The 27,284-nt window shown below is 41.0% G+C and overlaps 1 protein-coding gene across 3 annotated transcripts in view; it reads left to right on the top strand.

Annotated features, from left to right (window-relative positions):
- The first annotated feature begins 2,042 nt into the window (after window positions 1–2,042).
- grm3 (glutamate receptor, metabotropic 3) overlaps window positions 2,043–27,284 on the top strand; it is a 35,578-nt gene continuing 10,336 nt past the window's right edge. Inside the window, exons 1-7 of one of the 3 annotated variants that reach the window (XM_031858491.1) lie at window positions 2,043–2,207; window positions 7,377–7,445; window positions 13,250–13,309; window positions 16,859–17,413; window positions 18,775–18,918; window positions 22,401–22,670; window positions 23,156–23,774. In XM_031858491.1, coding sequence (XP_031714351.1) covers window positions 17,096–17,413; window positions 18,775–18,918; window positions 22,401–22,670; window positions 23,156–23,774 — 1,351 coding nt within the window. In that variant the 5' untranslated portion in view covers window positions 2,043–2,207; window positions 7,377–7,445; window positions 13,250–13,309; window positions 16,859–17,095. Of the gene's footprint in view, window positions 2,208–7,357; window positions 7,446–13,249; window positions 13,310–16,858; window positions 17,414–18,774; window positions 18,919–22,400; window positions 22,671–23,155; window positions 23,775–27,284 lie in introns of those variants that run through there. The other 2 variants (XM_031858509.1, XM_031858500.1) reach the window with 2 other exon arrangements.

Here is a 27,284-nt window from a genome sequence, read left to right as displayed (position 1 = left end):
GAAGCTCCATCCATCACGAGGCCAAGACAGGACAGAAAGACCATGGGAAATGAAGCATGGCTAATTCTATTAGCGCGGGGACACAAACAATCTGTGGGGAATCAAAGGAGAAGGAAACATAATCCCAGTGGACCCATTTCCTGCTGCATGTGCTGGAGCAGTTAACTATAAGGCAAAACGTTAAATTCCAGCACACTTAGCTTTCCAAATACACACACTCTCTAACTAGCCATTAGGTTGTAGATGGTTTCATATTCTGAGGTTTAAGTTGTCCATATTTACTCTCTGTCATATTGGTTCCTAATCTCTCTCCCTCAATCATTTTTTCTCTCTTTATTTCTCTCTTTTTTCTCTTTCTTTCTCTTTCTTTCTTGTTGTGCTGTGGCTCGGTCAATGGGGAAAGGCCAGGCACAAAGCTCTCTCGCTGAGGGACCCTTATGGGACAAAGCTGGCTTTCGGGGCTTTCTGCATATATGCATGCTATGCAGACAATGAGGCCTTTATTAGAGTAGCCAGCATCTCAGAGCTGGAACGGCGGGGACGAGGGATGAAGTTTGGGAAATCTGTGACTGACACTGGGCGCTAGTGTGTGTGTGTGTGTGTGTGTGCACTTCCCACCTCATGCCTGTGCATGCATGTGTGTCACAGAGGTGTGAAGTGGATGCTCTTACCCTTACTTCTTCAGCCAACTAATCAATCTCTGCCCATCCGAAGCTTATCCTCAGAGACAGTTTTCTTATGCCTCATGGTGTCACACAGTAGATAGATGGAAAACATATGAGCCAGTCAGAAACTTCTGCCTGCTGTCGTCATATATCTGCATATAAAACAGGCAAAACGACATGCAGTGGCCTACAGTCGCAGCAATCAAAAAACAGCTTTAAGCAAGGCCTAAGACAGTGTATCTCTGTGCACTTGACTAACTTTACAATACGGAAATCAGGCTTCTAGACTGAGTGCCTCTCTCTTTGTTGTGTGTGTGTGTGTGCACGCGTGTGTGTGTGTGTGCACGCATGTGTGTGTGTGTATGCAAAAGTGTATGTAGCGTGCATTTGTGTGTGTTTGTATTGTGAAGAACGAGAGGACGCTCTGTGACTTAATCATGCGTGAAGAGGATTTTCTGTTCAATAGGAGCTGCACACTTGCATACTTGCATTCTAATGACTCCATGTGCATAATCATACAAACAAGTACAGATGCGTAGATGTGTGTGTGTGCATGCACTGCTACAGACACACGCACACAAAACACACACACACACACACACACACACACACACACACACACGCACACACACACCACTGAGTGCCACTGCTTCTGTTCTAATGATGGACAAAAGGGGGAAACAGGCAGAGAGAGGCAACTAACTTGAAGAAAATGTAGTTTAAGTGAGTGAGGTTGCCATATATCATGCATCCCGTTAGTGTGATGTGTGACAGGCTTCGGATGAAGACTTCTAGTCACAGTTCTAAGGGTGTTTAGGTTTGAATGTCCCATATCTCTCCGCCACTGAACCATGCAGCCAATGCCAGATTTTTCATGTTTAGTACGGCTCGCACAGTTTTTCTTTGCCACTGACATCGTAGAGTGTAATACTGCATTAAAGCATTGATGGAGCTTGCGTCAAATAAGAAAGGATTTGGAATTCTGTCTTTTTTTGTGTATCTATATATGCACTTTTTTGAGTCAGCTTGCAAGGACATATGGATGTGTCAATGAATGCTGTGTATGTCATTCTGCACCTCAAACACACATGTAAAACATGTGGGATAATCTTTTTGTCCCCCTCTCTCTTTTCTTTCTCCCTCTCTCTCTTCTCTGTCTTCACTCAGTAAAGCTGGAGTTGTTGTTCTGAGTGGTAAACATGTGCTAAGGGGGGGTGAATGGCTAAGTTTTCTTTTTATCCAATAAAAATGTCTCCTTGCCGGATCGATTGTTGTTGCTAGGAGACTGAAGCATCCTTTGGCAAGGGGCTACGGCTCTACACGTCTGTTGTTTCTCTCTCGCTCTCGTTCACTCTCTCTCATGTGCACGCGCGCTGACACACGCACACACACACACACCCATAGACAGACCTGGCGCGCAAAGCAGTGGCGCCCATCCTCTCTCTCTCAGTGCGACTCCTCCGAGGGATCAGGAGTAGACTAAGTCAAACTTCCAGCGGCTGAAGATTTGTGCGCAACCTTTGAAAGATCCAAGTCGTCAAGGTAGGTCAAATATAACATATTCCTTTCGGGTGGGCCAATATGTTGCAGTGTTATATTTCGGGTTAGGCGAGTGCAGAGAAAAATTGTCAGTCCGGGACCGTTCGAGCGCGCGTCAGCCAATCCTACGGTGGGGAACAATTTGTTTTCAACTTTGCGCAGGATTTAAACACCCAATTGTGCTGCATAGCCTACATGTGGTTCCTATTTTTATTTGAATCAAATGCTTCTTCTGATCGCAGGCTGTGATAAAGAAAAAAGCCCTAGTTGCTAATCTCTGCAGCAGATGCATGATAAAGATACAGGAGGTGAAACAAAGAGTATCTGCAGTTGCGTATTTTACCCTGCGTGGAGAAGTTATTTGGGTTCAGATAGACCGCAACAAGCCATATCCCGCGGCTTTAAGCTTCCTGGGGAAAAGATGGGCGTGTAGTGCGTCTCTGGAAACAGGCATACAGGTGGATCTGATAACCGTATGTGGTCACTGATTATCAGTGGAATGACTTTCTGTTTGCTTCTCAACAAGCTCTACACCTTTTCGCAGGAGGCAAGGTGTAGACCACCTAAATGTCCAAATGTCATTACCTACACAGACCTGAGACAACTGGCTCTTATTGGTGCACCAGCAATATTTTTCACTGACAGTCAAGCTTTAAGGTGTGATGGAACTTCTCTCCTCTACCAAAATGTTTTTACCTTATACTCCAAATAACATGTTTGAATTCTGAAGACAAGTGAAAACCCAAGGCCTGTGGGCTGTATTCCTGCAGGTTTGTCTTCATTAGACTCAACAGTAAGCTTAGAGTGGCCATACATTTTGTATACAGTTTAATTAGTTCCTATTGTTGTAAAAAAATTAAAAAAATGAAAGAAAGAAAGAAAGAAACACATTTAGTCCTGCTTACATGTATATTTCCCCTTAGTCCTTAGTGATCACATGAATTGTATGTACACCTTAGATGACCATATTTACTTCTAAACACCACCCATGATGAAGTATTGATCAGCCTATAATAACTTCGGTATGGTTTTTTAATGCACATTTCTTCACTTTTCCTGAATCAAAAACGTAAAACTTTGCTAGTAGTAGAATTGTATGTAAAAAGATTTTTCCAAATCAATGGTGTATTTTCCTTTGTGATAATTGCTTACTATGTATAACTGTATCAGAATTGCAATATCAACTTAAGAAGATGGCTTAAATAAGAGTATTGGTAATTTTAAATTAACTCTTGTTCTTTGTATCTATTAGAGAAAGAACAAGCATTTACTCGGAGGAGGGGTGGGCAGTGACTGTACTTCTTGATATCTGAGAGGCTTGGTGCCATAGCAGATATACAATTAATGATCATAATACTAATAATAATGATAATAGTAATGATGCGTTTGTTGTGTGGCAGTAAGAAATGGAAGTGTTAGTGAATGCAGAATCTGCATTATTTTTCTTTTCTCTAGAGGTGGGGTTTCTGTTTAATAAATTTAATACATTTTGAGAACTCTGTATCTTAAGTTGGTTTGCCTCTGATGTTTTGCTTTACTGATTCACTGCAACGTGTTTGTGTGTATATGCATATTGCACGTGTTTGTGCCCAAGAGTGTGTGTAACCTGTTGCGTAATTAAGTGTAATTTCATACATGTGTTCATTCACACTTGTTCAATATATGCAGTTTGAACATTGATGAGTGTGTGTGTGTGTGTGTGTGTGTGTGTGTGCATTGAAGGGTCAAACACGGTGTAGGAGGGGGGTCGCAAGTGTGGGTGGTCACTTGGTGGCCTTGTTAAAGCTTAAAGACATGCTTTTTTATAATTGTGTTTTTGTGTGCATGTGTGTTCGGAGAATGTGTATATGTGTGAGTCAGGGGACAACTGTCTTGTTAGTGATTTGATCTTAAATTTCAGCATTTTTGTGCTTTGTAAATGTGCGTACATAAGCTTGTGTTCGTGTATCTTTGTGTGTGTGTGTGTGTGTGTGTGTGTGTGTGTGTGTGTGTGTGTGTGTGTGTGTGTGTGTATGGCCTTGTAGCTTCCACTCAGCACCACTCACTGGACTGTATACAGTACAGAACCTCATCGTTAGCAGTGTACTAGCTCAGTGCATAAAGGAAAAGGAAGCCCCTGCCACAGTGCTGTCCACTAGTAGTATTGTGAATTGTGTGGATGTAAATGTGTGATGTGACATAGATTTTGGAAGCACAAGCAGTGCTGATTGTAGAATATTTGCTGAAGGTTATCTGTGATTGATGTTATCTGTTTAGTAATGTGTTTGATAAATACAGAATCTGGTGACCTGTGTCGACATCACACAGTAAGCTAAGATCAATTATGTCTTCCTGACTACCCACAGCCCAAGTTCAAATTCTGAGTATAGAGTTAAAGTTATAGAATGAATAAATACAGTCAGTTCTGGTGTAATGCCGTAAGGCTGCATGTTTCTGGAAGGCAGCTCTCCGGACACAGCCATTACCATAATACTCTTTGGAATATCAAAGACCCGGCACCTATGAGCCTGAAATGTACCTGTAAAAAGTTTCATAAAAACACTGGATGACGGCTGTGGTCAGCTATAGAATTCATGTCAGTTTCACTTTTGAAAAAAACGTGTCCGAATATCCATAGACATTTTTGAAACCACACCTGCATCATAATCCACTTCTCCGCTCTTCCTCCATATTATTCTACAACGCACACTATTTAAACACACCTGCTCATAACGTGCATTAGGACTGAGATGGAAGTGTGTTTTACATGTATGGGTGAAAATATCAGTGTCTGGAACACACAGTAATCACTGAGCACATGAATAGACTGCAAAAATGTGGATTATGCGCTAAGAGTGCTTTCTATGGACAATTTGTCACTATTGGAATAAATTTTAATCAACTCAAATTCTAGCTGACATCAGCCACAATGCTGCACGGAGGACACAACGTTTTACTTTCCAAGCTTACGGGAGGAGATTGATATTTCGAAACATTGTTGGATGGGACACTGAATAGTCGTTCAGTGGTGTGACGGAGGCCAACAAAATCTTCCATCTTTTTTGCAGATCTCAGATGTGGCCACTCTACCAGTGGTTAAAATATCTTGATCCGAGATGTGTTACAACCAGTTTATAGAGGTCTGGATCGGCTGGAGTTTTGGGTGATGGTATTTTACCAAAGCCAGTACAGAAGACCTGGCTAGAAGGTGGCATGTTCACCGAAAGATTGAAGTCCAATATCATCCAGATAAGACAATGTAATGGATCAATGGAGATCTGTAAGGACCAACTTAATGACACACAGCAAACTTTGGCCTGGTTGATGCCAAAGCTGTCTTCTACCACTGATCGCACAATCACTTATCACTTATCACTTACTTAAATAAAACGCATATGACTTTATTTGAATTGTGGTCCATCATTTCACTGTATATCTTTAATATATGTTAGCTACTTAGGAGTGCTTTCACATACTAAGATGTAAAGCTTTAGTTTGGCAGTCCTTGATGTGCTGTTGGTGAAGTCTAAAGTGTATTTATTAAAATTAGATTCATATATTTATCTGACTTTAATATAGTTATTGAAAACATGCTACTTTTGAGTAAACATGTATAAGTGCTTGAGTTTACGTACTACTTTTTAGTGAATTCTGAAATGTACACTTACGCTTTTACTTAACTCAACCTGTGGTACAAGAAGTACTGTTGTTTTTGAGGATATTTCAATTCTGCTTCAGTATAGTTTAAAGAGTATGGTAACATTGTTACTGGTTCAATTGTAATATAATTATTACTTTCGCAATATACATTTCACTTAGTGTATTTCATGTGTACTATACAGTAGCATACATATAAAGTCTACTGAATGTATACTGAAATTCTAACTGTCAATATGGCCAAAAAATGTGTTCACATATTTAATTTTATATCTCGATAACAATATATATTGAGATATAGAATGTTTTCTGGTAATTGAAAAAAAAAAACACTATCTATATTCAATATACTACTAATCTGAAATACCAATACGGTTTTCTGTAGTCTTGTGTGAATTAAATACTTAACAAATGTAAAGTACTGAGTATATTTTCATTTAATTAAAAAGCTTTGTTGCAAAATATTCCGATTTTCAGGGATATTTGAGATGAAATGTGCTTGTTTTTATCAGTTTGAAAAAAACATTTAGACGTAATTGTGTATCTGGAAATCTGATTTCATCACAATCTGATTCCATTGAAAGATGATAAATAATCATATTGAAGGAATATCAGGATTTTTATTTGAAGAATATGCAGTTTATAGATTATATACACAATCACAAAAACTGGTGCAGTCCAGGTATTTTAAGATAGATCCAGATCAGATAGATCCGCACACTGTGCTCGAAACATTAAACGGCAATAAAAATCCTTCGAGTGGGAAACTACTTTGGTGAGTTGTTCTATCGGTTTTTTATTGCCATAGATATTTCTAGCATCCCATCGTACACTGGATGTGCTTTATTATTGTTTCTTATTAGTCTGGTGTTTGCCATCAGCCCAGTCATCACAGTAGTGCCATGCAGTGCTGTATGCCAACCGAGGGCACTCAAGTCAGACATTTTTTAAATTCTCTAGGTAATGGCTTTGATGTGTTCTTTTGAATATGATCAATACATTTGTGTCTAAATTTGCTGGTGAATGAATAGTCATTAGCCCTTAGAAACAATACATTCATGATTAAATGATAATCAATAATAATTAATCTATTATTAAGTCTGAATAGTTCATTATCTGTGAGATAACATACTACAAATCTGTAAAGCATTGTAAATGTTTAGCAAAACACTTGACTTACCAGTGGTGATTATGTGCCCCATTTCACATAGATAATCAATTTAACAAGTCATCAGTGTATTCTAACAGTGTTAGTATGAACATTTGTTGAAGATCAGGTGTTTGAGAGAACAGCATGTAAGAGCTTCTTAATGTTGCTGTCCATGGTGCTGAATTCACTTTAAAGTAGCTTGACTGATTTAACTCTTTGTTAGCTGTTTTTACCTTAAAAAAACAAATAATACATGTAATTAACGCAACAGTAAACACAATGCTCGGAAAGGACACACTTGAATACGTTATAAAAATTGTTGATGAATTGTCCTCTTTCACAATATTCTTTCTCTTTCTGGTTTCATGTGTTTCTCAACGCTGAAGACAAGGGGACGGAAAAATGGGATCTAATCTCAGTAGAGCCAAGAGGAGTCTAGTACACTAATATAACAGGTAGGTAACTCATAATCAATGTCTGGTTTCGTGCTGACAACAACTGTGTAAACAAATATATACACAAATATATACTATAACTTGCTACAAATTATATAATCAAATCGATCAAAATAATCACAATAAAGATGGTTTTCAGACACTACCAGATCATAATCACACCTAACTATCACTTCTATTCCCTTAGTTAAGTCAACATCTGAAGGAAAGTTTCTGTCCTTCACACAGTCTTAATAATTCATAATAAAGCTTCCACCGTGGCAAGGTCTGTAATTTGTTGTGACCTCGTTTCAAAATTCATTGGAGCTATCAACTTCCGGACAAGCAATTAGGTGTCGTACAGTAGGACTCTTCATATGCTCAAAAAAGTAACTTCTAACTTCGACCTTTTCTCCCAAATAAAAGCTTTTTTTAACATTAGCAACACTGAGGCTTATAGTTAAAGTAAAGTTCCTTTCTGCATGTTTTCAGCTCATCCCCACAAGTTAGCATCTCTACTTAATGGGATATAAGACAGGTCACTGTTGCTAAGAATACGTCCCACTGTGTAATCTCCCAGTTACTGAATTGCTTGCCGTTTTTGAGGGATTAATGAAAGAGAAGGTAAAGAAGAGTTGAGACGGGAAATATCTTGTTGTTAACCTGACAAGGGATGCACTGATACCGGATCGGATATCGGGCCGATATTGATTCAAAAAGCTGGATCGGGTATTTGTGAATATAGGGCCGATGTATTCAATTCAGTCCTTTGTTTATATACTATATATATTATATACAATACAATATATGGAATTCCTGTTAAAGTTCTGACCAATTTGTTGCTACATTAAAAAGGTTTACACTTGAATTGTAATTCCTGCAAAATTTGCTATTTTGCTGCTGTAGGATTTATTATTTAAATGAAAATAATCTGTAAATTTACGTTTATAAGTATTTATTTGTGACATTTTGTTTTACAAAGTTAGGAAAAGAAATGTTTAGGTCAAACCTGATGTTACCTTATACATAAAAGAATGATCCCATTCACATCCACACAGTGAGTTATACAGCGTATTTATTAAACACTGGTATCGGACCTGTACCTTAGTATCAGGCGTTACCCAAAGTCCAGGTATCGGTATAGATGTTGGAGTTACCGGGCATAGCATCTAAAAGCTTCACTACAATAATCAAATGAATATCATAAACCAAGTCCTTCATTCTATATGCTTCCTGAAGTTCTTTGCTTTTGAAGTTTTTTTATTACTACGGTTGCTCCGCTCCACATATTTCTTACACTGTTATGCTCCAGTGAGGAAACAGGGAAGAGTCTGGAAATCACTGCTGCTTCGCACAGCTCACCTCTCATCAGCAACAACAGTCACTCACAACACACACTGAGCCGCGCACACACATGTACGCACCCACACACACACACACACACACACACACAGCGTAAGCACCACGCTCTCTGTTCACTGCCATCCATCCTTCCCACATGCACAGACAGTCTCTCTCTCATCACACACTCACACACGCACACACACACACTTACACACATGCATACACTCAGGGGATGAGGCAGTGAAAGGGCAGTGGGATGTACAGCTGTGATGGTGTGTCTCAGAGAGAGATCAGACTCTTTAATAAATGATGAGCTTGAGGAGGGAAGCTGTGTGTGTGTGTGTGTGTGTGTGTGTGTGTGTGTGTGTGTGCGTGTGTTACTGGTCATCCAGTGGCTACTATACAAAGCGCCACACTGACAGCAGGTGACTCAGCCACGACATGCCAAGAAAACTTGTAATGTCTGTTAAAATTATAGTTTGCAATTCTATTCAATTTAACTGACTCAGTGCAACAGTTGAAATATCTAATCATGAAAGGTTTTGTCAGCTCAGCATGATCAATTCCAGGCAGAGTTGCAAAATTGGGTCAATGTTTAAGATGAGCAATCTAAAAATAGAAATTAACTATACATATCTATACGTATGTGAGTGATAGTGATATCTTTGTTGTTGTTGGTGGTGGTGGTGATGGAGCTTTTTTGACTTATGTAAGTGTGTATGTGTGATATAACAGCAAACAGATGGAGCGTTAGGGTGTTTAGTTACAGCTCCCATTGGTATATTTTGACCTATTGCTTCAGGCCCAAGGCACATCAGTAAAACATTGAATAGTGCACATACCAATAGTCTGGCATTCTACATCCTTAGCAATGGCACAGGTTAAATCATTTTATCCATTGCACTTTAAATACTACATTTTTGTTGCGTGAATTAATAAATGAAATTGTTTATATTTGTGTGAAAATCATTGAAATGGCTCACCATTAAATAACCTCTCCTTAGGTTATGATTACATTACAGGCACAATAACCTTGTAAAACTTTTCTCCCTATTGCATCAGGTACAGTAACTACTGTAGAAATGCACTCCTAACTCCCAGGTTGTACTCTCTTGAACTGACCACACAGCTTTTCCTTGCTCTCTGCTGTGTGGGCATCGGCCCCCAACCCGAGAACTACATATCAGATTCAGCTGTAAACATTACAGCAAAATAATCATTCAACTATAGTGTATACAGCACTCTGCAAAACATTTGCATTTTTTATTATCTTTTTTTTATTTCTCACATTTAGACAAGCTTGGGACTTAGCATGGCAAACAATCAGATATTACATGATCAATTTAAATGCTTATAATTTAAATGCTTATAATTTACAAGCATTAATATAATATGCAATACTGTTGTTAATTTCCTGAAAAGTTTAGGGTTTTGCAAAGCATAAACAAAGAAATAGAAGGACGGAGCCCACAGATCTAGAGTGTTCTTCAACTCCAATTTCAAACAACGGACATATTGAACTACATACAGTAGACGTACACTGTATTGTTTACACTGTATTGTTACACTGTATTGTTTTGTTGTGGGGTTTTTTTGTTCCCCTATGACCTACAAAGTGATAAATATGGATAACTTTTATGATCAATATATGAGATACACTAACACAAGACAAAAAATAAATGACAACTTTGATAAAATGTTCAAAATACATACATGTTTTCTTCCCAACACATTCTGCCCATCCCTTTTTGAAAATACCAAATAACAGAGTTTTGTCATAGTGTTATTACTAAAGTCAAAGTTTCAATACAATAGGTTGAACTTGTTGTGCTGCAGTAGGAACAATTAGTCTCCCAATTATGGTGACCACGAATGTGGGAGAGCAAATTAAAAGTTAATTCTGATAATTAGTAAAGAATGACTGCAGTAATTGTTTTTTACACATGACCACCTAACCTGAATCAACCAACATTATATACTTAGGAGTCTTGTGTCTCTGTCGAAACAAGTCAATTTATTTGCCCACCTGTCTGAGATTGTCAATACTCTCCATTAGTCTCTACCTGTCCATTGCGATGCTCTGTACACCTCACGTATCGACTGCAGTGACGGCAGACTGGTGGGGTGTGAACATGAATTAAGTAGGATACAGCAGCACCCGCGCAATGAAGAGGTTGACTGATGCTACATGATGACTCCCAGGGTCATTACATGACTGTTAAGTTGATAGATGCCATTCACAGAGAAGTAATTCTCCTTGACAGGCCCGCCGCCCTCTACGGTGATGGAATGTGGATCTGATGAATGCCTTCACACAACCCTGGTCTGTTTTTAGGTTGAGCAGCCATTTTTAATCAGGCCATGTCATATCAGCTGTGGACCACCAAAACTCAGAGAAAACCCACTGTGAAGTCGATGAAGACAAAGACAACTGACTGAAACTCAACGGGAAGCCATAACAGATACAACTAGGGTTGCAAATAACGATTCTTTCTTTAATTCTATATATTAATCTCTCAATATATAAAATGACAGGACTTTTTTTTTTACCCGTAGCCCGACAAAATAAGAGAAAACATGAAAATCCTCATATTTCAGATGCTGGAGCCAGCAGTTGTTAGCATCATTGTTTGTTATAAAATTAAATGAATCATGACATTTAATAATTTATTCATTTTCCATGCAGTTAAATAATAGTTCTCATGTTCCAGGTCATTTTGGAGATCTCACTGTAGTAAAGTGTACTGAGTAAAATAGTCCACAATGCAGAGTAATCCCATTGTAGACTTTGTGTGGAGCTCAAAGGTTAAAAGCTTTTTCATTTAATGTAGAATCCCTTTGGAGTACCCACTGTACATGAGAGCACAGTTTAGTCTGTCTGCACCTGAAGCACACCTCTTCTTTTGCGGGTTAATTCAATTTTCATCGTAAATGTACTTCTTTATCTACTACAGCATGTGGATGGCACGCTACAAAACGTGGAGCTGCAGTTCTTTCGTCAAGCAAAGATCACTGATTGTGCGGTTAAATCTTTTCAATTCCAGCTGTCTGTAAGGTCCAGAAAATCAATTCCTACGTTTCTAATATGATAAGGCCCTTGCCCTTTGAACCTACTGCAGGTCACGAAATGGACTGACTAATCAATACAGGAAAGGTTGGTTTCTGACTGTGTGAACGGACCATATAGTCAATAGTCATCTGAGATCAGAGCACCTGATTATTATTTTGATTGGTAATTGGCAACAAAGGCACTTTAACCTGAGATTGCCATCGACACCCTCCTCAGATATTTTTATTTAAAATTTCTGAAGTCTGTTTCTAGTGAATGTACAGAACCTACAGAAGTTGAGTTATTTTTTGCCATGCGGCTTGGTGTGCTTTAAAAAGGATCAAGGGATGTGCATCATGTCTCGCTGGATGTTTGGCTGTTGTGTTTTGTCCTATTTATGGATCATCAGTCTTTCCTGCCTAAAATGCAGTTCGTAAATAATTAATGGTCACAGCCCCTTGCAACTGTTAGACTGTCAGAAGTCCGGGACATCATGCACACACACACACACACACACATGCACGTAATTATTATGTGAAGGTCAAAGAAAAATTAGTAAAAGTAGTACTCTTTTCACACATCTCAAAAATAATTGAATGGCATTAGAGAGAGTGATATAGAAGGAGAGAGAGATGGAAGAGAGCACAAAGCAATTGGATGAATTAGCTGATAAACCTCTGATAGTGTGCAGATCTAATAAGCGGTCTGTTGTTCTGTAATAACAAAGCTACTGATACCCCACCTCCCACTCTCAAAAAAATGAAAGAACACACACACATGCACATGTAGTGTCTCCCCATACTGTGAGATTCACATCATCGGTGCAGCTGTGGGTTCTGTCAGGTGCACTACAGACAGATAAACAAGCGCACATACACACACACACACACACACACACACATGAAAACACATGCACAAAGAGGAAAGAAAACAGAAAAAACACACACAGAGCTGGGTTGTGGGGCTATCTCTCTCAGTGTACTGCGGTCCATCGACCCTGCATGGCTGCTCTCAGCTGGATACGTGTCATCCACAGCAGCCTTGCCTGTTAGGGGGAGAGCGAGGGCTGTGGAGGGTGTTAGGGAGATGGAAATAAATGGGTAGTGTGGAGTGGAGCACCAGCAAGGAGAGGGTGGTTGAGAGAGAGAGGATGAAGGGGCGATTTCATGGAGGAAACGGGATGAACCACGAGAAGCAAAAGGGGAGTGTGGTGGTGCGTATGCAGCCTACTCACAAACTTTAGATTTGAACAAGGTCAGAGGTGAGATGGGGTTGTCTGTCAGATGTTACTCTGCATCCTAGCTCCTAGGGAGAAGGGTCAGTAGTCAGCCTCCTCTTTTATCTGATCCTCTCTCCTCTCCTATTGACAGTCAGGTTGTTTTCTGGCTGTTGTTTACTCACCTCATGTGTGTCCCCCCTCTCTCTTTAATAGGCGTCTGTGGTGATGTTGCCATGTGCCAGCTGCCATCTGCTCTTATCCTGCTTTATTCAGGTAAGACATTCAATGCCTATAAATGGTGTGTGTGTGTGTGTAATTCTGCTGACCGAAACCAGTTTGTTGACTAATCGATTAGTTGATTTAAACAGCAGTAAAACTGAGTTTCTCTACAAAAAATAACCAAAAAGCACCACATTATATCTTGTGTTTGGATATTTGTTCATACGTTTCTTGGAAATTCAGTCATTCAGTATGAAAAAAGCAACACGTAATAAAGATAACTAGCTCTTAACCTCTATGGTGAAAATTCACGAGTTGTCTTGAAGGCTTTCAGAGGTTGCCGCCAAACGGAAAGTCTTACATGCAAGAGGCTATTTCGAGTTCACATTATCATTTTACAGTGTCCATGATTGTCTCATGTTTGTCTTCTAGGTTCGATTTCCAGACTACACAGCCTATGAATGTGATGGTGTTTGAAAGCCGAACCTCAACCTTTTCTCACCTATTTGAATGATAAAGACTGCTTTAAGAACAAAGTTTCTCTGACAAAAAAGAATATATGTTCACTCCGTGAACTAACATGATCTGAAACCAGTGCCTGACAAACATTCATTAAACTAATGTAAGTTGTTTCATACTTAAAATAGTTTACTTACTTCCCAACAAAGGGGCTCAAACATGTAAAGGTTCTATGATCCTTAAAATGCCTGCAATATATTATTTCCTGTACTTTAGCCTGCTTGACCTGGCAGTATTTCTGATAACAAAGAAAAAAGGGGGAAGAAGTGAAATATTTTCTGTTTCAAAGTGTGCGCTTTGCTTGCACAGTTGGTCTTGAGACAGGAAGCAGGGTTTGGGCACTTTCCAAGAAGTTATAATGAAGCAAACATTCAATTTCAGTGGACACCATGACAGCAGTGAAGAATGCTGGGAGAAATTATTTACTTCAAGAGCTGCCAATAACATTAAAGTATACTGTCAAAGTAAGGCGTTGAGTGAAACTGTTGTTAAGAGCCTCAGCTCCATGAATATAGTAATATTTTATATGCCACAACAGACACATGCATGTGTTTTCACTTGTACACAAATGCACGCATACTCAAAACAAACACACAGCCACATTTGCTGCCTTGTTGCAGTGTTGTCCTCAAAACTGAGCTCATTACAAAGTTCCCCTTTGTGTTAGTTTAAAAAGTGGCCTCTAATAATGATGTAAGTTTGTTTGAAGAGTTTATTTCCAGGAACCGCTATTTCAGTGGAATATTGGAAATCATTCAAAGGGATTCTGCCTTTTTGCCCCAATGCACAAACACAAACTATGGACACACACACACATCACGCATGTGTGACAGCTTGGAGAGAGGATATAAATCTTTCATAGACACCATTTATTTCCTTTCCAAAAAGAACAGGCATTAGGTTGAATTATATATTCATCAAATACATGTCAGGTAGTCTCCTGTCGGGTTTTGACAGGAAACAACTTTTTAAAGCAAACTCATTGGGTAGAGTGACTTTAAAAGACCATATCAGGGTACATCCTACAGATTTTACTGGTTTAAATGGGGTAGTAGCACTCTAATATCTTCTGTACTATGAATTTATCATACATTCATGGTAGATCCTGATTCTGTGTGTCTCCTACATGTTTACTGAACACAATAACTCAGATCTTTGTTGGTTGAGAGAGACAGGAGACATAGAAATAGTCTGCTTTTGGGTCAACCCCCTCAGAGACGCAGAGGTGTGTGTTTGTGCATGCGTGCGAGTGTGTATGTCTGAGTGCGTGTGTGGGTGGGTGTTTGTCTGGGTTCATGTGTTTGTCTGTATATGTGTGTGTGTGTGTGTGTCATATTACAGAGCAGAGTGGTAAAGGTATGGCAGCGGCCTGCAGAAAAATCAGAGCTGCCTGCATCTAAGAGAAGCTTTCATCCTCCTACCTGCCCACCTAAGGGGGGGGGGGGGTTACACTTTCTCTCTCACACACACACATACATTGTTTTGGCCAGAGATACCACCAATCGTCAGAAATTTCAGGACACGCATTGTCTTGATTGATTTTCAAAGTCAAAACGTCAACTTCCAGCTTAATTCTACTGAGGACTGAAGATACTGCAAGGGAGACATGAGAAAAGAAGAAAGCCGTTTCCTACTCTGGGCTTTACTGTCTTTCCATTAGTTAAATAGTTTAAAAGATATAAACACAGAGAGAAAGACAACGAGACCACAGTAAGAACAGGTTATTTATTATATCTTAAAGCTGAATCTTTAAATCCTTGGACATCTAGTATGGCATTTGCATAAAGTTGTAGAACTTGCAGGAAAAGAAAGGTCAATGCAGCAGGGGCTGGGACATGCTGACTTATACCCCATTTCAACATGGTATTAACGTGCAATATATCTTGATATATCAGCCAGACCATGCCTGGAGGCGATGTAGATCACATTGTAACCGGACCTCTTACACGAGTAAATGCAATCTGTATTTTGCCATATTCTAAGACGAACAATTTATAGCCTTGCTAGCGGCTCAGTGAGGCTGTAATAAGCACAGTGGTGCTTCGAGCTGATCGTCAGCATGCTAACAGGTTCACGAAGACCATGTTAACATGCTGACGTCAAGCAGGTATACTATTTACTATCTTAGTTTGGCGTGTTTGCATTCTAACATTTGCAAATTTGCACAAAACGCAGACATAGTATACTGTAGCTACGTGTATCTGATGTGAATATCATAGTTTAGGTCCATAAACCAAAGTATTGGAATTAAAAATGTGACTTGGGGACAATAAATTTCTGTATCATACAGGGACATTATCCAACTGTAGTCCATGAATCATAACTTGACTTTGACATGTAAAATATGTGGGAAGCTCCTTTAAAAATGTGTAAATATTTTTGATTTATATTGTTTTTTTTAATAGTACATGGAGAATGTGAACACACACACACACGTCATAACACAAAGTGATAGCTTTAATTGAGTTGTAATCTATGATAAGTAACATCAGCTGTTGTTGGCCTCATTGTTGTCATTTAGCTTATTTTATGGTAAATATGCATTCAGTCCTCACAATGTAATTATGCAGAGAAGAGCGGGAGCAATAAATCTGATAATACACACACACACACACACATACTTGGGGGTATAAACTCATGGACGAGCAGAGAATTGTTGGAACAGAGATCAGATTAGAGAAGCTTTTCTGATCTGTGGCATGAGAAGGCTGGGCTCATGTATCAACCAGCCATCTAAGCTGGCTTATCCTGATACAACCAGGGGCAAACACACACACACACACACACACACACACACACACACACACACACACTTATAAGAAGAAAGTTTACTGGGTGATGTAAAGGAGGGAGGAGGGGTTGGATAGCAGTGGGGTACAATCTCCAAACAATCCTATATCCCTTTTAGTCATGGCCTGGCTTTGGCTGTGAGGCGGAAACAACTTTGAGACCTTGTTAACAGTGTCCCCAAACTTCACTAAAGGTCTTCTTTGTTGTTTTTATACTTTATAGAAACACTTACAAAAGTATTTCATCTTGCAGCTGCACGTAGATTGACTTGAGTTATAACTCCTCTCCACACAGGAATGATGTACAGATGGTGTGCCCCTCCATGTGTGGTCCAGTTCAGTTCTCCCTGACCGTTTCATGGGCCACAGACCGACCCAAGCATCCACACCCACTGCTTGACTCGACCCCACCGTGCAGCACCCTAAACCCCTCAGCCCTAACCTTCACCCTCAGCCCCCTACCTCCCTCTGCCTCGCTCTCTGTCAAGCATCTCCTCATATTTTGACAATCCTATCCCTCCTTGAGCCCAACATGGTGGCCTGCGTTCCCGCTCTAATCTTGGTCATGATGTGTCGGGGCGTGTTGCTCTCGGTTGGAGACCCACCTCAGTCCCGCCGGGAGATCCGCATCGAGGGAAATCTGGTGCTCGGCGGTCTGTTCCCTGTGCATGAGAAAGGTGCTGGGATGGAGGAGTGTGGGCGTGTGAACGAGGACAGAGGGATCCAGAGGCTGGAGGCCATGCTGTTTGCCATTGACAGAATCAATGAGGACGACATTTTGTTGCCTGGGGTCTCTCTTGGGGTCCACATCCTGGACACCTGCTCCAGAGATACCTATGCACTGGAGCAGGTGGGTGAGCGCCGTCATTGTACACATACTCTGTATGTTTCCTAAAGGGAGATGGTTCCAGACAGTATTTAAAATCAAACTACTTTTCCCATCTTTAGTTTATGCTGCTTGACATCAACTTAAAACACTGTTGACATGTGTAGTATATAATCTTAAATATGTTAAATAATATGGCTTACGCTTTGATTTGCACAAGATGTCGTTAATGTTTAAACTCATGCATGGCTTTTGCAAACATACTTGCTCAAGATATATTATTGGTAATTCACTAAATCACAAGAAACTACATAGATAGATAGTTTTGTGTTCTTTTGAACAGTCTTTCCAGCTCTTCTTGCATTTATGTAAGTATTATCTGCTGCACTTGTGTGTATATGACAGTGGTGAAAGTAATGAAATCCTCTAACAAAAACAAAGAGCAGCATATTACTGAAATAATAGCTCAGTTGGAGTTTTTATTCTCAGAGAAAGTCCTATTTCTGTGTTATTGAGATTTGAGTTGTATCTGCATTTACCTGTGAATGCTGATACAACTTTTTAGATACAGTGCAGTTCAGATACAGTTACAGTGTTTAATTAGCTGTCTGTTCTTTTGCGCTGCTGGGCAACTTGAACTTTTGCTACATTTTATATTTAAAAAGTTGCTCCGCAAAGTAAGTTGTGGTGTCAGAAGTAAAAAGTGCAATGTTTCCATTTTAAATGGAGTAAAAGCTATAAGGTCTCAATAAAAGGTAATTTTCAGGTAAAGTAAATGGACCAAGAAATTCTATTTCATCCATGACGGGTAAAGATCTTGCCTCAAATGATACCGGCAAATCCTTGATGAGAAGTAGAGATTGAAGCTATTTGCGAAGAGGGAAATGAGGCAGATCTTTTTTTTTTTTTTAAAGCACTTTCCCTCAGGGATTATCTTCAAAAAATATATTGTGTCTTATTGCTGAGCTATTTAGGGATGATGCATCCAGTTATCTCATACAATGAGCTCTTTGACTGATCGTATAAACCTTGGATTCTTGACAGTTGGTTTTCCTAAGTGGGTTGCAGGTTCGTTGCCTGGTTCTCCACATCCTAGCAATATGTTATAATGTGGCTTGATGTCAGGGGAGTTCATTTGCAATTTGGACCCTCTTCTGAAAGCATCTAAGAGCTGCTAGAGTAAGACAAAGGGCTTTTATATCCCTTCAAAGAGATAGAAATATTACACTAAAGAAAAGTATCAATCAGTCTTTATTTATGTTGCATATTTCTCATAAAGAACATAGTTCAAAGTGTGTTGAAGGCCGATTAAGAATAAATAGATAATATAGACCATATGTTGCACAGCATTTGATATGAAATATCCATGTGGATGTGTTTCCTAGGCTCTGGAGTTTGTCAGAGCCTCCCTCACTAAGGTGGACGACACAGAGTTCATCTGTCCAGACGGATCTTACGCTCTGCAGGACGACAGCCCGCTCGCAATCGCTGGAGTCATAGGTGGATCCTTCAGCAGCGTCTCCATACAGGTAAACACGCAGCATGCAGGTACAGAAGTATTTATACAAACGCACTTTACCACCATCCTCTAACTTTAACTTGGCGGCTTCTTCTCTCCTCTTTTACTGATGACCAAGCGTGCAGAAGCTGACTTCCAATGATATGGCAGTGCAAGTCCGTGCCTGTGTGTGTGTGTGTGTGTGTGTGTGTGTGTGTGTGTGTGTGTATACTTATTTCTTAGAATCAGGTTTTCCATTGGTGTGTTCTTGTGTGTCTCCTCGGCTCTTGTAGCTCTTGTCATAGAGCTGGGTAATTTGCATAGTTTAGCATAAAACCTCCCTCTCCCTTACTCCTCTGTGACTGCACAAAAGCATCCTCCTATCAGTCCTTAAATCCCTAATCTCTGCAACTTTCTCTGTCTTTTTCTCAACCCCTCTTTTTCTCTCTCCCCATATTCTATGTAGCTCTCTTTTTTCTGTCACTTAAATCTTTTCTCTCTTCTTTCTCTTCACTATCTACTACTCTTTTTTTCTCCTTCTTTCTCTGCATTCAGAGGCATCCCTCGCGGCTATTTGGGGAGAGCTCCGTATATGCTGACCTCAGCCCCCTTCTTCTCCTCCTCCTCATTCCTGTGGCAGCCATTGTTAACACATCTGCTCTGTCTCTTGTCCTTCATCACACATAATTACCCCTTGTTTTCTTGCAGCTCATTCTTGTTGCCCTTTGTTGCCGTTGCTGTTGTTTTTACCTGTCTTTTTCCGAGGGTAGCACTGTTTACGAGAGCCGAACTGTGCTCAGTCTTCTGATCTCTTGCCAGACAAGCTAACCCAGCTACTCCTTCATGACGCTCTACGTGGCCAGGCTCTCTATTGTTTCTAAATGAAGTAATAGGGAATTATTTTATGTTTAACCATGCACAACTAAACTCCAATGTTTTAAGGGCATTCACATAGCACGCATAATACCTCCCCTCCGTTCGTACATGTGTGTGTGTATGTGCGTGTCTCTGTGTGTGACTTGCATTCCAAGCAGAAAACACACAGCAGCCCTCCACTGCACCAATTTTTCCTCCTTCCCTTTCATTTTTTTTCTACTCGTCTCTCATATTCAACCCATTCAGTACATCTCCCTTCTCTCTCTCTCTCTCTTTCACAGGAAGAGAGAAGCCTTCACTAACAGAGTAAACTCTGCATGTCCCTACAGACAGGTCTCTTAGTTAGCTGTAGTCATTGCTCAGTGGCAGGTAATGGAGCAATGCGGTTACATTTTGCAGCCTGACCTTCCCTGACATTTAAGTCAACTGCCATCTTAAAACCATAAAACCTGCCCGAAGTACTATAAGCAGCCCTTATCCATGTGTGTGTGTGTGTGTGTGTGTGTGTGTGTGTGTGTGTGTGTACGTCAACGCAGGTGCCTGTGTATGTGTGGACCTGTTCTTGTGCACATCAGTGTATGTATGCAAGTGCGTTTTCTAATCTTCTACATTATTAGTCTAATGAGATTCTGACATGTTGTCAAAACAGCTCATCAAATGAGCTATGAATGAAATATAGAAAAGCTCAGAGTGATGCGCTCTAAAAGGATTAAACAGAGGCGAGAACAGAATGGCTGTGTAGTTTCTGTTTATTTGCGTGTGTGTGTGCATGTTTGAATCTGAATGTTTACATGTCTTTGTGTGCATGAGAGTGTGTAGCAATTATATTTGTGTTGGCATCTGTGACTAAAATTGTAATGAAGAGAACATGACCAAACCCCAATCAACAGTAAAAGGGAATATTATATGGACATCAGTAGACCCTAGATGATGTCCATCACTAATGCATGAGTCAGTGATTTATTGAACTTCCGTGTGTGTGAGGGTGCGTGTGTGCGTGTGGGCTGTGTGTGCTATTTTGTGTTTATCCATGTGCATATATGCCTATACTTGCTGCATTATCTTATATCTTCAAATAATCACATTATGCATGAAGTAATTCCTATCAGCAGCAACCTTCTAAATATGTTCACATTTGAGGAATATAAAAATGAATTCTAATAATTTTGTGTGGGTCTTATTTTATGTAGTTTTTGTCAATGTGCCAGTCATTTTAGATTAAACTTATAATACTTGGTTGTAGACCGTTGAGCTTGACGCACAGGGTCGGTCAAAGGGGAAATTTAACAACAAAAAACCTCCAACACAACAACACTACCCCTGCAGTTGCAGCATGCCTGTGGAAGAGCACTTTATTGCAGTTAATAATATTGCACTTGATATGTTTTTGACATTATTTTCTCTGCTGGAAGACAGTCCTTAGGCATCTTAGCTTCCCAGCTACAAAGAAGAAACTATCTTTTACAAACCGACTGAGTTTTTTAGTCTGCCTTTGCCCTATTGGACCAAATTAGAGACATGAGCTTCCTACAAAGTGAGACACTAGTATATTGTGTGGGATACCCAGTATTGATCAAATGTTTTCATGGCCAATTCAGAAATGTTGAAATCGGATATGAACGCTGAGTATCTGTTATGAAACTAATTATGGTTGCAACTGTTAAGCAATCCAAGGGGTGTACATCTTCCAGTTTTTGACACTCTGTGTTAGGGGTGGGAATCTTCTTCTTGATGCAACAACATGTATTCAATACATGATTTATTTTTTCTCACATTTTTTCTCTGGTCTTCTATTTTAGCAGCAGTCACACAGTGTGTTACTGTCATCCTACCCACTTTCCTCATTGATTCCATGACTTTAGCTTTGGTTTGCTTGTACAGTATCGCTGTGTCCGTAAAAATGTTGAGATGAATGTTGTTTCTCTGTTTTATAGTGTGCAACATAGCGCGAAAGCTCTGATTCTCAATGACTAAGTAGGGGCGAAAATCCTTGACCAAAAAAGTTGCAGTCTACTTCGTGACTCGTTTCGCCCTTTCTGAGTTTGGCGGAAGAAGAAGTAGAATGCTTCCATAGTATGTTAGCTTTTAAGCCGGGGGTGCCGATCAAATTGTATCCAAATTTGGCTGCTTAAGCTCCGCGCCCTCACTAAAGTATTTAGCCTAGCTTAGAATGTAAACCAGACGCACATGTTTTAAGTCTGTTGTGTTCAGGGGCAGCAGTAAGGAGCGGACAGCCCGGTGTCACAGAATTGTTAAATGCAATCACAACGTCGAGAATTTAGTTCGAAATTTCCCATTATTGAGTTTCCTGCATTAAGTCGTAATCTTTCAAGAGAGAATTGCGATGCATCTAAGAAACAATTTTTCCCCCACCCCTACTTTGTGTGTAGTGCTTCTTTCAAGTGACCTATTCAGTTAATTGTACAGTAATTGGCTCAGTTGCTGCCACCTATGCATTGCAAACACTATATGTAGCTGCTTGAATGCATTGACTCTTGAGTTTAAATTTTGCCACGTGATGAGTGATTCAATTAATTAATGTTAAGTTCCTACAATTCATTAAAATGGTTTAATTTGCAAGAGGGTTTGGAATTATTCCAGCTGATTAATTTCTCATTTTACTGTTTCTCCCTACAGGTTGCCAATCTTCTCAGGCTCTTTCAGATTCCTCAGATAAGCTATGCTTCGACCAGTGCCAAGCTCAGTGATAAGACCCGCTACGATTACTTCGCCCGCACGGTGCCCCCCGACTTCTACCAGGCCAAAGCCATGGCCGAGATTCTCCGGTTTTTCAACTGGACATACGTGTCCACTGTGGCATCGGAGGGTGATTACGGTGAAACCGGTATAGAGGCCTTTGAACAAGAGGCACGCATGAGGAACATCTGTATCGCTACTTCAGAGAAGGTAAGACATGAAATAGAATGAGTTTATTTCTGCATGAATATTAGCAACAATTGCTCAAAGTAAGATACCAAAAAACAACTTCAACTTCAATCAGCAGTATCACACCAATGTATGGCCTGAAGCTGCACCACTAACGATCAATGAGGCCCTAAATTTGTGAGTTTATAAAAGTTTGTCTCCATGTCTTATCTTGTCCTACACACAAATGGAGGTCATATCACACTGGTGTTATCAGTTAGGAACCAAAAAAATGAAAGCTTATCTCCAAGAACTCATCCTGGGTACTTTAACAGTCACATTTTTATCTCAATTGCTACGGAGGTGTGTAATGGCGTGAGACGGAAGTACAGACGACATTTTTGGCTTGTTTATTCCTTTGAATGATGGTGATAAATGATCACAAATAAGGGCCGCAAACCTATTTGAAAGTAGAAGGAACATTTACAGTACATCTGTCATTACATTAATGTCCTCTTTCCATCCAGGTGGGGCGTTCTAACGCTAAGAAGTCCTATGAAGCTGTGATCCGTCAGCTTCTCCAGAAGCCGAATGCCCGTGTGGCAGTCCTCTTCCTGCGTAGCGACGATGCCAGAGAGCTGTTGGCAGCAGCTGCCAGGCTTAACACCTCCTTTATCTGGGTGGCCAGCGATGGCTGGGGTGCACAGGAAAGCATTGTCAAGGGAAATGAGGTCACCGCTGAAGGAGCCATCACACTTGAGCTGGCAGCCAATCCCTTGCCAGAATTCAACCGCTACTTTCTCAACCTAAACCCAGTCAAAAACCATCGTAATCCCTGGTACAGGGAATTCTGGGAGCAGCGGTTCCAGTGCTCCTTGGGTGGGGGAGGAGCAGGAGGAGGGGGAGGTGTTGGATTGGGAGAGACGTCTCTCCCACCGTGTGACATGGACTTGTCGATCGACAAGAGTAACTTTGAACCAGAGTCCAAGATCATGTTTGTGGTGAACGCAGTGTACGCCATGGCTCATGCACTCCATTATATGCAACGCAGCCTGTGCTTCAACACCACCAAGCTGTGTGACAGCATGAAGGCACTGGATGGGCGCAGACTCTACAGGGATTACATCCTTAATGTCAGCTTCACAGGTAAGGGAGCTGGAGTGAGTGTAGAGTCCTAAATAAGTTGTTCAAGGTGGATGGATGGAGAGTGAAAATACATGGATGACGGAGAGAAAGTTGGGGAGGAAAGGGGAGAGATAGCAAGAAACAGACAGGAATAGGAGTGTGCCTACTTAACAGTCCGCTCATGAACAACGCAAGGATGTTGTCCTTCCACAGAACATAAAAAGTACTGAGACAAATCCGCTTAATTGCTATGTATTGTCAGAGCCAGCCATGCTATTGACACCTATTACCCATGCGTAATTGATACGACACTACAAAGTTGCTTTGAGGAATGAGAGTTGCAGCTAATCCGTCAGCCATATTCTTCTGTCTTGAACTAATGAGATTGTGTGTGTTATAATAGCTCCTATAGCAGGCAGCCTGTCTGTCTGTCAGTCTCTGTAGAGTAGGGGGAGAAGAGACAGAGGATTGGCTTGACTGACAGATGGCGTACAAAGGCAGCGTTATAAATAAACTGCTGTGTCTCGGGGACTGACACAGGTTTAGAGGTGCTTATTCCTCCACCAACCGTGACCAGGAGCAGACATCACAACAGCCTAACAAACAGCGCTAACACGCCAGCTTTGCCACGAGACGCTGGGGGAATGGATGGAGGACGAAAGAATGGCACTACATATGAAGGGAGGGGGAGGGAAGCTTACAGATAAGAATGACGGGCAGACTTGAATGAGAAAGGAGAGTTTGGGGTAAGGTAAAAGGGAGTAAGACAGAAAAAGAAATAAGGAAGGAAGGAGGGAAGGAACTAGGAGCACTGAGGCAATGCCGGAGTGGGACAGCGTGCGTCAGCAGAAGAAGAGGATTCTCTTTGAAATTTCCTATCTTCATTTCTGCTACAAATCAAAGGACTTGGAGCATTTCTGCATGAGAGGAGGGAGACATAAAGAAGGATAGAGGGAGGAAGAGTGTGAGTAAGATAGAGAGGAAAGAAGAGGGAGAGGAAACAGTCAAGACGATTGCAGTCGCAACCTCCGGTTGGCACAAATGATAACCACTCTCTTATAGGATGCATACAGAGAAGGATTGAATAGATATGCAGATTTACACATAGAAAGTTTGAAAATGTGTGGAATAAGTTGGAGAAGAAAGAGAGGTGTGAATCCAGTGTGACTTCCTCACATCTTCATATCTGGTCATCTCTCTTCCGTACATTCCCCTCTCCCGCTCCCCCTCCCTTCTTTCCACCTCTGATGTACTGTATGTCCATGATGAGGCGCATGTCGTTACTCTGTGAAGAGAGTAACAGCATGTACAAGGATCTTGAGGTCTTGACAGCTCAGTGTCAGTGACGACGGTGACAGCATGGCAAACAGCTTTAACGGTTTGGAGAAGAACAAAATGCATTCAAAGAATCTGCGCTGATAAGACGATGAGGATGTTGAAGGTGGCGGTACAGTTAAACTGGGAACTGTGGCAGCGTTTGCTTTTAGCTGTTGGTTTAGCCCCAGAATGACGCACTCACACTGCTGTACATACACATCTTTCCATAGTATGTAAGGAAAGGATCTGAGGTGAGTTGAGGTTGAATGTGGAGAATAAATACTGCAGCATCACCATCCGCAGTGCTCTCAGTCTGAACTGTAGCAGACGGAAAACCAACACTGTTCAGCGCTCTCTATCTCTCTGCCATCTCCTTCTCTCACACACACACATGCATGCTCATTATACACTCGATACATTGCATCAAAGTTGGATCTCACTTAATTTTAATGCTTCGCAATACTCTGATAATACTGTCCCCTGTCCTTAACTTTACAATCATAACACAAATGTGTTGTGGTGCTCTGAGGCAGTATGTTGTGTGGATAGGACTGTGTTTTCATATGTAGCTCTCTTCATCTAGTCTCAACTCGCTAGTTGCTATGGTAATGAAGCCGACACTATTGCCAATTGTTGAAGTGATCTGATAGATCATGGGAACTGCTCCCCGCCATCTAGTAATAGACACAGGGGCACATTTGTGCCTCGCTACATACTTCGAACACAAAGCCGAACGTACGTACACACATACAGTCAGCTTTTTCTTTTTCCTTTTTTTTTTACAAAGATGCTGCTTGAAATGCTCGTTTTTTTCAAGTATAAAATTGCAGACACCCCCAACCCACACACTTCTCAAAGCCATCATTCAACTCCCACCCACCCACCAACCCGATCTGCAGCAAACATATCAGTATATACACGCATGCACGCAGTCTTCTGTTCAAATAGTGATGATAGATGTGATATTCCCCCTTCCCTCCGTGTGTGTGTGTGTGTGTGTGTGTGTGTGTGTGTGTGTGTGTGTGTGATACGTCTGTGTTAGCAGAGGCGGTGTGCCTTCAGGGCCATATTGAGCAGCAAGCTTACCACAACGTTTAGATGCTAGGGAACAACCTTCACTCCTTCTCTCCCCCATTTTCTCTTCACACTCTTTCCTCCGTCTCTTTGCCTCTGTCCCTCTCTGTCCCTCTCTGTCTTTCTGTCTCTTTTTCTCTCACTCTGTCTCTTTATATATCTCTCTGTCTCCATTCTCTCTCCCACCCAGAAAGAGTCCTACTCTCTCTCTACATTCAAAAACAGCACATCCCACTCGGACTTCACAAGGTTGCTCTCCTGCCTCCACCGCCTCTCTGCGCCGGTCTGTTCTTCCACTCCTTCACTTTGCTCATCCCTTCATCCATCCCTTACCTTTTCACTATTGATTCCTCCGTCTAAAGGCTTTCCTCCTTCCACCTATATCTCTGCTGCTGTCACACCAGTTTCTTGCTTTTCTCTCCTGCTATCTCCTCTCTTTTTTCTCGTATTCTTCTCCCTCGTCTCCCTTGTCACTTCCCTCCTTTCTTTGCCCTTATCTTGTCTCTTGGCTCCTTCTTCCTCCCAGCACCTCCTGCCTTTGGCCTGCCATTTCTTTCTTTGTCTCCTCTATCTCACCACGTTTATTTCAGTAGAGCCGCAGCTTTCTGCTGCTGCACTTTTTCCTCCTATATATGTATCCTCCTTGTTCTCGACTTCCTCCTCTCCACCCTATCTGTCTTGTGTTCCCCTGAGGCCTGTTGGTCCGTGGCCGAGGCAGCGCCTCAGTCCCCAGTGACTGGATCTACAGGGAGAACAAATATAGTTAATGTGATCTGTCAGCGTGTGCGTTTGTGACATGTGAGTGCATCCCTGTGTCCATATCTTCATATGCTCAGGGATGTGTGTCTGTGTGGGTCACAGATGTGTAAGGTCATCAACCCTCTGGAGGAGGAAAAAGAGGGATAAGAAAGGTTGGTCACACCATTAGCATGCAGAGCTGTTGTATTTTACCTGGAACAGGTGTGCATTTGTGCACAGCCCTATATGCAGTGTTTACTTCGTCACGCTTAAATTAGGAGTAAATCCGGGATTCAGAAGAATTGACACTTGGAAATACAATTCTCTATTCCCTAAACAACCACTAATCAACAACCAGCTTTTGAATGTTTAGTCACACACTCATAAAAAGAAAAGATTTGC

This window comes from Anarrhichthys ocellatus, unplaced genomic scaffold (assembly GCF_004355925.1).
Source record: "Anarrhichthys ocellatus isolate YVR2014 unplaced genomic scaffold, GSC_Weel_1.0 scaffold2, whole genome shotgun sequence".
NCBI lineage: Eukaryota > Metazoa > Chordata > Actinopteri > Perciformes > Anarhichadidae > Anarrhichthys > Anarrhichthys ocellatus.
Note: the sequence above shows the minus strand (reverse complement) of the source record. Positions and strands in the feature narration are given on the sequence as shown.